Source organism: Apteryx rowi, unplaced genomic scaffold (genome assembly GCF_003343035.1).
Source record: "Apteryx rowi isolate R43461 unplaced genomic scaffold, aptRow1 scaffold_435, whole genome shotgun sequence".
Taxonomy (NCBI): Eukaryota; Metazoa; Chordata; class Aves; order Apterygiformes; family Apterygidae; genus Apteryx; species Apteryx rowi.
Genome location: NW_020450689.1, coordinates 277,207 through 290,072, shown reverse-complemented (window position 1 = coordinate 290,072; position 12,866 = coordinate 277,207). Strand labels below are relative to the sequence as shown.

The window sequence follows — 12,866 nt, the reverse complement described above, 5'->3', positions numbered from 1 at the left end:
CTTCTTCTTCTTCTTCTTMTTATTATTATTATTACTACAATCATCATCATCATTATTATTAATGAAGTTTTAAACCTGCAGCTAGGCAACCCTTCAGCTAGCCCTGAGAATAGAAATCAAAAGAACATAGTTGTCTTCAGCCACCATGCAAACATACTGTTAAGCACAAGTAGTGGCAAAAACTCTATTAGACAATATTCAAATGTAAAACTAGCAATTAACAGCAAAAGAATGTGTGGGTTTCTTTTCCTGAAAACAGTATTTTATTGTCAAAGGCTGTTGCGATTGAATTGGAAGCATAAAAACCTGAAAATTTTACCTAATACAGGAGGTTTCTTCAATATATAAAGTATAATTATATAGTTATTCAAATAATAGTGTTTCACAAAAGTTGCTTATGTTTAGGTGCATTTTCTTACATTTGTACATCACTGCTGAACTGGTCAAACTATTTTTAATGAAGTATGGTCCAATACAGCTTCAGTGAATCAGACTTTCCAAAGTTTGCATTCTTTTCATTTAATTAATTGATTTTGATAATTTAACCAATAGACAAATAATTTAGATTTTATTTTAAAGCAGCATCCATATAATTTGGGGGACTAAGCATTTAACTGCATTTTTACTATACTGGAGCACGAATGCACAAACTACCAACTTTGTTGAGACAATTCTGGAAAGTAAGGCAATTGAGCAAAAGGCTTAAAAGTAAAGGTCCGTACAGCAAATCCTTCCATAGGTGCAAATCTGGAGCCATAGTAGGTTAGTGCCAAAGATAACTTATCTGCAGTTTAGGTCACCTATATATGCCAGGGATTTTGCAGTGTTTCCTTGTGTCTTTTCACTGTCAGTTCCACTGCTTGACTGAACGTGTACTTTTAATGTTTAAATTTCAAATACATCATTTTTTGTCTGCCTGCATACAGCATACAAAAGTAAACCTGAAAAAAATTCCAGTAGGTATATTAGCAGGCATGAGTATAAATATTTAGGTGTAAATAGTAACAGCAATTGAGTAATAGCATGTGATCAATTAAAGACTGAATCACAATGTAATGTACAGACAGGGAAAGTTAACATTTCATGTGCAGCTTTAATATTTCTCGCTCTCGAGCTGGAGGAACAGACTTGACAAGATTTCATACCCACAACCTTTTGCACCTGGTTCCCATTATAAAGCTGGCCTTGATAATGGAGCTATGTTCTTTTAGAGAGGCTAATGGGAGCAATGGCATTTTCCTCTTGTAACTCTTACAATAATCCGAGTACAGTGCTATGGCTGCATTTGGCCCTTCTGTGCATCTGCAGTTACAACTTCCATCACCTTCCTCCCTGAATATACAGTTAGAGATCAAGCAAAATATTTCCATGAAGATAGGTACAATTTCTAAGCCTGATTTTATTTCCTGTGACACCTACAAAAGCTAGTGATACAGTGCAGACCTCAGTGTTATATCGAAAGTCAGATTTTTTTTGTTTATAATAGAAACATTTCTCTTTAAAAGACATGGCTGGAGACTCAGGGATCACTTTTTTTTTCTCCAAGATGCTCTGTTTTGAATTTCATTTAAAATGCATTTTAAAGTTCTAATTGTAAAGATAAATTCACTGCAACACTTCTGCGTGTCTGAGGGATATTAAAATCATTCAGCTATTTGAAGATGCATCTAATTCCCGATCAGGCCTCAGAATAGAAAAATAAAAAGCAAAAAACAAGGCCCATTGTGCCCTATTGTTATCCTATAAACACACTGATTAAGAAAACCAATGCGAGCACATATGACAATGAAATTCATCTAAACACTACAGTCCCTGTTCATCAACACCTTGCGCATCTCAGAAAAACCCAGGGAACTCCCCGGGGTGACGTGCTGCCTAGGAAGTCCAGTCACAACACACACAGTACACCCTGCTAAAAAAGTTGCTCAGAATTGTTATGGGTTTTTTCACTTATTGTTATAAAATAGTATTGATTTCATGCCTTATCTCATCATGCAAATTCAAATATTGAAATCAACAGCACAACTAAACAGAATTTCTCGAGCTACAAAGCTATGTATTTGAAGTCCAGCATGTTTTCCAGTTCTAATAAAAGGGGGCAGTATTACATCAGCTGAAATTCTGAATTGCCCAAATAATCGTAAAAAGTGCTGGAGAAGGATACAAAGCTACTGAATTTCACTGAAAATAGACTACTGCTGTATAGACACCCACAAAGCTGCTTGTCTGTCTAGGAGTAAGATTTTCAGAGCTACCTCGGCGGGACTTAGGCTCCTACAACACAGGTATTTAAGAAAACTTTTATTTGAGTCACTAATCATTTTCTTTCAAAATTATTAAGGAAACATTAATATAAAACGAAGGCAAATTTTTCATCTAGCTAGGATAAGCACTAAGCCTAAAAAAGGAAATTGCAAAATACCGCAGTTTCAAAAAAAATTAGAATAAAATATTTTTATATTTAGTTTCTTTTTTTTAACATAAAATTTTTAGAACAAAATTTAATGGCACAGGATTTTCAAACTACTGAGCTTAGATCCAAATCCATATTCATGCACCTAACATAAAAATAATGGATTTCAAAGCATGGACCACTAAATAGGCTTTCAGCAGAAATACTGGGCATTCAACATTATTAAAAATGAGGAAACTTATACTAAAGTGCCCAAATATGGCCTTAGGAAGTTAACTTTAAACACCCAATATAAAAAAATCTTTCCTTATAAGTTACTCACAGCCACAAGCAGATTACTAAATTGGCCAAATTCACCATAAAGCATAAAGGGCATTTGGGATGTAAGAATTAGGAGGACCGCTGGGATTTGGATTTTAAAGTTTTCCCAATTCTGGGCATTTAACCTTGACAAGTCATTTAGCTGTTATAAAACGATGGGCCTGTAAAGGGGGTCTCCCCAGGCAATGTGTGGATACCTTCTCGGTCTCAGAACCTCCCCAGGAAAGACACGCCGGCTGAGCCGAATGCCCTATTCAGGAAAAACAGTTTCTCAGGTGCAGTGTCTCTTTGTGGAAATAAGATTTTCATTAGACAGATGGAATACACACCCACTGAGGTGAATAAATTGCCTATATTCTTGCAAGAAAGTGAGACCACACTAGCAGCTCCTTAACTAAATCAGTGTCGTTCTTTTTCTCTTTATACAGTTCCAGATTCTCTATTACAGAATTTACAAATATATATTTAAACTGAAATTAAATTTAAACTTAAATATCAGCTATCTGGGGAGGGATCTTCTTTAAATCGCAGGTGAGTACAGAATTTCTAAATTTTTTCTCTAATTTTTAAATCGCAGGTGAGAACAAAGACTCTCAAGACAATAGCACAATGAAAGTAACAACTTTGCAAAACTACTCATTTGCTATTGATACTGCTATCCATTTATTTGGCCTGACTGTGAGGTATTTGTCCTTTAATTACAAGTAGAATTAAGAGTTAACCAACAGAAATAACAATTTAATTGAATGTTTACAGTTTCTGTTGTCTGTTTCCCAGTATACTGAAATATAAGTATTGACCTCTTATTTACTAGTTACAACTAACAATTCTTCTACAAGTAACAAAATAAAAAAAAAAGGCTATAGGAAGATTTTCTTAAAAGGTAAGAACAAAAAAGAATGGATCGGTTCTTGCATATCTAAACCACTTATTTATAATGATTTATAAAAATCCATAAGGCCCTTATGACCAATTTATTCATGTTCAAAATTTAAGGATAGTCATGAGTATTTTCACTAAAAGGAGAAAAGGTAATAGAACGTAGGAAAAGTATTTTCTTAACTGTGTTTTTTTTAACTGAGTTGAGAAATGCCTAATAACAAGAATAGCTGGTGCTTCTCTCAGCGGTTCTTTGAGAAGTACCTGGCACTTGCAGAAGACACTGCATCTCCTCCGGCCTCTGCAGTTGTTCTGTCTACAATACTGAATATATGGGGAGAAAAAAAATGGTAAGAAACTGCTGGCACCATAACCCAGTACTTCTTGCATTTAGAAAAAAGTAACACAATGAGGGAGTCATTGCAGGTCTGCAGGCAGTCAAAAGGAGATTATGCATGACTAGTAACTTTTTCTACATAGACTTCCTGAAGTGTTTTTATCAGGCCAAGTTTGCACGCATGTGCAGTGCCTTCATATAAATGATGAAGCGTAGCAGCTCCGGAGGAGTTGTTACACTCTATTGTGTCAATAATCCACATATTTAAAACAGTCCCTAAATACAGCAGACCATAACACCTCCAAAGGGGTCGTTATGGCTTATCAAGTCAAATCCAAGTGCATAAACATGGATTTGATCAATAGACTGTAACATCTCCAAGGGTAAATAATACATGTTTTTAAGAATGTACACATTTTGCATACAAGCTGTGGTCTAAAGTAGGATAAATGATGTAGATTCAACTTGTAATAATTCTGATTTAGAAATAAGAAAGGAATAAGAGGCTCATTATAAGAGGTGCTAAAGTACCACAATTTCCAGGAAGTAGGTGATGACTCAGGTAGTATCTTTTAGGGTCTAATTCTGTTTCCTACTGCAAATATACAGTTGCCTGAAAATCTGAAAAATGGTGGGAATGGAATATAAATGTAAAAATTTTATATCAAATTCTGTTTCCCTTCCTCTCAATGAATATGCTTCATGGATAAGGAAATTGGGTTGGGGAGGTGTCCTTGAGTCTAGCAGGTCTGTTGGGCATAGTTATTTAGTGGATATATGTTCTGTCCTGACCTCATATATTTTCTTCCGATGAATATTAACACATTTCTGCCTATATTTTTTCTACAAAGATTTTCTGAATTTTTTTTATCAGTGTTTTCATGCTTTATGCACAAAAAATGATAAGATCTGACCCTTTTAAATACAACATTAGATATCTTATAAATTATATAGTATCTTCAGGTTCATTTAAAGCTTTAAATCAAAGCAACTTTTCAAGGCAATCATCCTAGTCTGAAATACTAAAATAAATGCAAGTGGCTCTAGTAATGCAAATTCTGTTTAAGTACTTTAATGCACTCATTTTTGCTGAAGGTAAACATGGCTTGACTGGAAAAAAGTCGTATCTTCTGAACAAAGCCAATCTTCATATGATTTTGCTTTTGCTCATACCACACAAACTGAGCTCTGTACACTATTTTCTGAATTTTCTGAATTTTCTGAATTCCCTGCCCTTCACCGATGTTTCTCTTTATGCTCCGAAACCACTAACACTGTTTCCTCCTTTCTTTCCTAGGTCTGCCTACACCTGAACAGCACCAGGTACAGTAGAAAAAGCCAGCTCTGCCGTAGCAACTTTATCCCCTGTTTGCACAAACTAAAATAACAGTATAAATGTAGATATTTCTAGAATGATATTGCCTTAAAAGTATAGCCAATCCTTAATGCTTTATCAAATCTCAAAGTCTGACTGTGCCAGAATCCAGCATGCTTTTGTTTTGCTCCTTCTGATGAGTGAAGCTCTGTGAGCACTTTCAGAGCTTTGTAGATTTTTTTTGAACAGCAGAATATGAACAGAGGCGATTTTTAATTCTGTGTCTCTAGCCAAATACAAAGCATTCAGAGATTTAAGTGACACATTTTCAAAAAGGCCTGAGTTCAGGCTTTGAAGCTATGTACATAATTTTGCAAGCGTAATCATTTGCACAACAAACTATTACCAACTATCTGAACTTGAAGACCAGTAACTGACCAGAACTCAATAGCTTTTTTTAAACCAGCTGCAGGCAATTAATTTGTCATCTTTTTCTGGTGCTGGCTTCTAGCTACTCATTTATACAAGTCTAATTACCTGAAGCCAATTTCTGAAAATTTGGTTCTGAAAACACAGGGTCCTGATTCTTCAAAAGAAGCCAATCCAAAATTGCAACTATGCTATCAAACCTTCACTGGGATTATGACAGAAACTATACACCATCTTCTTGGCCTACAATTATTGCAAAATTATGTTTTTGTTTCTGAAGTGATCTATCATTCCCCCCCTCCATTTTGATCATCCTGCCCATCATTTTAGAGTAAAAAGAATATATCATCAATGTAAAAATTGAAATGGGGGAGAATAAAGGGGAAGAAAAGAGTGCTCTAGAATGCTATTTGTGCAAAGTATGCTTCTGTTTTTACTACATTTTATACTTCCTATAAAATATAAATACATTCCTTTAGTATTCATGACTTTGAATTAATTATTTTATTTTATTTAGAATAGAGAGTGGGGACATGTCATCATTTAAAATGACTAATTTATATGCCAGTCTTTTGTAAACCCTGCCCTTCTTGCATCTACAGAACAAGAATGACAAATTAACAAGCCAAAAGTAAAAACAGAGTATATCCTAAAACTTTTTCCTGCCTTAATGGCTCATTCTGTAAATACAGTAAATAAAACGTGCAGGATTATATAAGGACACTGAAAGATTTAAAAACGTATTTGTTTACTGCTAATTTATTCTTAAGAGTTTAGAAATCACCAGCGCTACCCCGAAAAGTCTCCCCCAAAACGATGGCATTTGAGAATGCTGTTGTTTATACTTTTAAAGGCTTCCCATTGACTCTGCTAAATTTGCAAGTAAAAAGATTTTCTTTTCTCTGACTGCCTAACATACAACCTCACCCTGGAACCTGTAAGTCGATCTCTGTTGTTCCTACATGCAATTGTGTATTGCAATTAACCTGCACAACAAAGAAATTCCAGATCATTCACTGAAATCTTTACTGGCTTTGCTATAAAAGGTGAAAGAGGATATAGAAACTTATTATATCCAATACAAGACGTAAATGTGGTACTGAAAATACTCAGGGAGCAGACTTGATAAGTAAGTGGATGCTGTTTTTATACTTACTTTTCAAAGTCAAATCAAATGTTAAGAATTCCTTTAATAGCTCTTACAGTGTGTTGGATATTTTTAAATGTCAAGTCACTGAAACTCATAAAATACATTTTAAAATAAGCATTATTTTATAAACTCCTCATACTGATCATAAGTGTGACATTTATTTTATTTTTATAACTTGGGCTTTAGTACCCTACCTCTCAGTTAGTTAAGATAAACAGTGACTTTACAATTAGAGTTTTGTCTGAATATGGCCTGCTTGATCAGTTTCCATGTTTTTCATAGTATCCATCTGTATTAAGTGAGTTTTAAATGCTGTCATTTAAACTAGCACTAGCAGAAATACTTCTTCCTTTCTAGTTATATGGAATCTGGAATGTACAATAAGTATCGTGGTATGTAACCGATTTTGTGTCAGTGGTGGAAAATAACATGCATACTGTATTTTTTGCAGGAAAAGCCACCCCTAGGGAAGGCAACAGAACAGCATTTTTCATCCAAAGGGCTGCCTTATAGCTCAGCCAGTTACATGATTCAGCGTTCACTGGCTCAGACACACACAGAGGGACCTGCTCCCCGAGCAGCTCTCCCAGACCTTGGAAAGGCCACAGAGCAGGACTACATGGATATAGAGAATTCTCCAAGAGAACTCTTTTTCCTCCGTGCAGTCCTTCAGTGTATGTGACAAAAACTGCTCCTCTCCTTCAGTGTATGATCCTGCTATTTTGTAAACTGAATGTTACCTTGCTCAGTCCAATGCTGGCCTTGCTCTCTCCCCACTTTCCCTAATTTACCATTTTATTGTGGGACCCCATCGCCCTTTTACTGTTTGGAAACTACGGCCAAGATTCAACAAAGAACTTCGGTCCCTAATTTCCCATTGAAGCCAACAGCCAAAAGCACTGTTTCGAGCCTAAATACCTTGTTGAATCTGAGTCACAGATTCAAGCACACTCACATATGTTCAATGGTATTGTACTACTCAACCACACTAGTACACAAATAGTGTTTCTGTCATATTTGTCAAGCCAATCATCCTCAAAAGCACCATTCAAAATCTAATGACCACAGACCATGCTAGCTTCACCCAATTACTTTTCCACATGTCATATGCATGTTTAACCATGTGTAGTGCATAGGACTGGTCTTTTGAATGCTGTCATGTAAAGGTAGAGAAGTTTGTGGCACAGCACTCTGAAGTGACAAGCTGTATTTAACGTAAAATCAGAGATGGCTAAAAGCTGTAAAAAAGAAATTTTATATAAAAATAAGAAGCTGTTTGCTGGGAAAAAAAAAAGAATGAATGACAGACAGTGTGGCAATAGGAGACATTACCTTTTCATTCCTGCAGTTGTTTAGACCCACGTTATTCATGGAGGGCAATTTTCCATCAACACCATGCGGCTGCTGCTGCTGCTGCTGCTCCCTTTGGATCTGCTCTCTCATTTTTCGAGCCTCCTGAATGGCTTTCATTACTGTGTCCTGGTCCCCAAATAGGGCAGGTGAGTTAAGACTGGAAAGGATATCTATAAACAGAACACACTTTATTTAGGCAACCATCCATATCAAAATCTAGCTCTCATCCACTTAGAGCTGACTAACTTCTGCAGAAGGAGGAGGAGGAGGAGGAGTGATAATTGTCTTTTTGAAGGCTGAATTAATCTATAGACTTGACTGATTAGCCTGTGCACTGGTTTTGCTATGTTATAAATACAACCACTGAAACCTTGACATAGCCTGATATGTAGCAACAGACCCATGGACTCAAAGTTTAAGGTTAAATATGTTTAACGTAACACTAGTCTGAAGCTTAAGTGGGCAGCCTTTGAAATTTTAAGAGATAAAAAATGAACAAAGAAGGAGAAAGAAATCTTATTTACTTGGCCATGGAAGTACATGTCAATTTTTAGAATTTCTTTATCAAGAGACAACCATCGCTCCATATATTCAGCTTCCAATTTCAGAAAGAGCATCTACAGTTAATAGCAGGGGACAGAGCATGTTATAACCTTAACATGAGTCTAAAGTGAAGAGAAAATATTTATTTATTTTCTATTACGCATGCTGGACAGAAATAGAACCTTTTAAACATAGAGCAAACTCACATGAAACATTTCCCTGGCATCTTAAAATACATCTTAGAGGTAAAGATTAGTACCCCAGATATACTTTTTGATTTTAGACCAAAAGACAACAATTATTCGGTGACTGGTAGTTCCATGTTGCTGTGGGGAACCTTTAACTTGATCCACCTGTACTTTTATGGGAGTTTCCATTATACAGAACATGGATATATCTGTGAATATACATATACCCATATCTATATCATGTATATACCTGCTGGATAGGAACTTTGAGCAATCCTGCCTGATATGCAAATGTCTTTTATAAAAGCTCTAGTGTGATTTGGGAACTTAGTAACACTCCACTAAAAAAATAGCAAACAGGCTAAGACCTGGAATTCTTCTTCAAGATAATTTTCCTACTTGCTTCAATTCTTTTGATTCCACTGCAGTTCAGCTAAGGAATATATAGCAAATCTCAACCACAAAGGACCCTAAATTCTCTTAAAATCAAAAAGTTAGGATTTAGGGCAGCTGATTCTCTAGATGAGAATAGATGTGATCAAACTGTGATGTTTTCTGTCAGAACTGAAGCACTCCTCATAATAACTTCATGTTAGGGAGCAGCAATTGCTCTTCTTGGGCATGAGTTAGCCACCTAAGTTCCCTTTTGGAGCCTAAATGAGTTGCGAACAAAATTTGTCTGACTTGTAATAAGATTTAGACTCCCAATCACCTCAATTTATCTAAAAAATGGAGCAGAAGCTCCCATGTTTCCTGCTGAGTTTTGACAATTTTCCCCCAGGCTTCTTTTATACTTTAGGACCAAGAGGAAAATTTTTATGTCTTTACATTAAAAATATTCACATCCTAGGCCTATCTTGCCTATCCATCTCACTAGAATGGTCTTTCAGTTCAAACAGATGTGCCGCTTTCTAATGCTAGCTACTGTAGTGGTAGCCAGAAATAAATTGACAGGAAGAATATCTATCTTTCTGCAGAAACTTTTAGAGATCATGATGTTCCCAAGTGTTTTGAGAATGGAACAAATTGTAATTTTTATATATTTAATGTATGTATTTAATATATCTGTTCATTATTCACAAGTGTTTCTATATATTTACAAGTACACTTGAACTACAGAGTGTGAATAAGTGGTTTGTAGTAAGTATTTAGTAACTGTTAAAATTTACTGTTTGAACTTTAGGGCTGTGATCATTAAATTTTAGAGCTCTTGATTCTGTTTCTTGACTGGTTAAGGTAGTCTTCATACATAGTTTTCAGATCAGTTTTGTTTCATTATTATTTAGAAGCTTTATTTCTTAATTAAAGAATCTTAAACATGGATCAAAAATTCCCTATCTGTAACTATCTGAATTAAAAAAAAATGTCAGATGCATGAACAAATAATAAAAGGATATGAATTAGCTGGACTGAAGCCTTTTTGTCTTTATTAAAAAATTAATATATTCAGAATATGGTCCTGGTAAAACAAATTTAATACTCAGAATACTGAGGATTATGTTTCTTTCAGAATGTGGTTATGGGTAGAACTAATGATATATCTGGGCTAAATAGCTGACAACCACATTTGGAGTTACCTTCTTGTCTAACTTCTGGTTTACTGTAAGCAATACTGAATGTTCCCTTGCCCTGGTTCAAAAAAATGCTTAAAAACATGCTTAGTTTAAGGTATGTGCACTGTCTCACTAGACTGAATTAATCACAGGGGCCATCACGTGTGTGTTTCTAATACCTAATCAGGCTCTGCATGCATGCAAAGCTATTTTTTTTGTTTGTCTAACCCAGAGGCCAAAATTGAAAAGATAACTTTGCATGTATGCACCTAATTGATGTGTTTGGAGAAGATACTTACACAAACCTTTATACACGTTTATATGCATTAAATATTTATGTATACATACATAGATATATTTCTTACGTTGTACATTCATTTGCCATATTTCCTGTAGATAAATATCACTATTGCATCATTTTGGTTACTCTTGTAAGTCCCTGGAACACAAGAGGTATTTGACAACCTTTTTTGATTTTTTTTTTCATTTTAAACAGAGATGTAGATCCAGATATGTACTTAAATCAGATGTTCTGAGTGTTCTCATGCTGAGATTTTCACACAGGAAAAACACCAGCTTCTCCTTTCCCCTGGCAGATTTACCTATAGAGGATCCTCTTCCCAGAGCTCCACCGAGGGGGCTGGGGATGCCGCTCTTACTTGTCACAGTCACCGGACTGCTTTTACTAGCTGGAAAGAGGTTCTGTGTTGGAGATGTCGGGGATTTGACAGGTTCGGCTGTCTTGGGTCGGGCTGAAAGATTCAGTGGCTGGGCTGCTTCATCCTACAAGAGTTTAATGTAAATAATTATTAGAAAAAGACAAATGAACACATCATTTTGCAAGCTGCAGTTATTTTACACCTTCAAGACAATACCACATTCTCCTGCAGTAATAACAAAAGAAGCTAATTATCTGCCTCCTTTAAGATTCAATGAAAGGAAACCTCATTAATTTCTCAGTGTTATGCTTCTATTTACATTAAGTATGTGGCTGGATCGTTCTTTTTGCCAAATTAAAATTTGAGTTAGCTCACATTACAGCTTAATTTCCTAATGTGTTTTCAGAGAACTAAATTAACCTAGGGCATTTACAAAGAATTATTTAAAATTTCCAGCAGCTCAGTAATGCTTTTGCATTGGTTCGATTTGAAAAGTTCCTGGCACTATAAAATTAAGTTATGTAGCTTAATTTTAAATGTATTAGAAACTAAGCAATCAGAAGTACTTCTATGAAAGAAACATTTGGAGACCCCTGGCAGTTCTTTGGCCCATATTTAATGCTGCTACTGACTTATATATTCCATACATCTTATTTTGAGTGTATGTTTTGTTTATGCTGTTTTCCCATAATGGAAGATAACTGAATTTGAATTCCTTGACTTACCACATTAATCAATTCATATTGTATGTATTTTAAAATATACTTTATTTTATACTATTTAATGTTGTATATTTTACAGTATTTTATTATTCAAGTATGTCATGTATTTTTGACAGATTTCATGTAAATGCAATTCTGCTTCATGACTGTTTTATATTTTTGTAATTATTTCTGTATTCTGTAATTATTTCTGCCACATTCAGTCTTTACTGTATCTGTATGTTTATTTTCATAAAGACAAGGAATATTTCATATGGATATGTAAATCCAGTGTCAGCATACTTTTATATTTTGATACTTTTTGTATGCAAGTAATTACAGAAGAAACTTACTCTTTGACATATATCTTGTCTCAGTGCTATAAGAGAATAAGTGCACCTTGAGAAACCACTTAACTTTTGGAAGAAGCCTCATTCAAGTAATTAATTTTTTTGATCAGGGTGGATATTCACAATGTAACCTCCTTCCCATTCTTTGGGCTTGTCCCTTTTGCATAATATGTTAGCAACCAGCAAGACAGAGCATTTGAAAAACTGTGAAACAGTGATTTTTCTGTCATTAAAGAGCCCAGTAAGACAGAGATCTCTCATTTAAAACATGCCCAAGGCAGAATTATGCTGACTATAAGAGAGTATGGTCTATATTTTAAAACACAGCAGTGATCACTTCAAAGCTTAGAAATATATGACAGAATACAATAATACACTACATTAGCTCATCTTTTCCATTCTCCTTAGTGTCAAGCGGTGATTTAGCAAAGTACATGTAATCATACACAATGCATTAAACAGGCGAATGTAACAAACAGGTATTTATAATGCCATCGTATTTTCAGCTTTGAAATATTTCCATAAAACTGTGTGACATTTTTATTTTCCCTGACCTTGCAGTGCACACAAATGCCCACACCTGTTCAGAGTCCAAGTGAAAGCAGAAACACAAAGGTTTCCCTGCCTAGTTCTGCAAGGCAAGGCACACAGTACCTTCTTGTGCTTTGCAGCCAC

General features: G+C 35.2%; 1 protein-coding gene across 9 annotated transcripts in view; it reads right to left on the bottom strand.

Moving 5' to 3' along the window:
• SOX6 (SRY-box 6) overlaps positions 1 to 12,866 on the bottom strand; it is a 270,848-nt gene that overhangs the window by 52,426 nt on the left and 205,556 nt on the right. For 5 of the 9 annotated variants that reach the window (XM_026076624.1, XM_026076621.1, XM_026076622.1 and 2 more), the window contains 3 exons: positions 11,084 to 11,264; positions 8,177 to 8,367; positions 3,878 to 3,937 (listed from right to left, as the gene is read on the bottom strand). In XM_026076624.1, coding sequence (XP_025932409.1) covers positions 3,878 to 3,937; positions 8,177 to 8,367; positions 11,084 to 11,264 — 432 coding nt within the window. The remainder of the gene's footprint in view (positions 1 to 3,877; positions 3,938 to 8,176; positions 8,368 to 11,083; positions 11,265 to 12,866) is intronic. The other 4 variants (XM_026076623.1, XM_026076627.1, XM_026076628.1 and 1 more) reach the window with 1 other exon arrangement.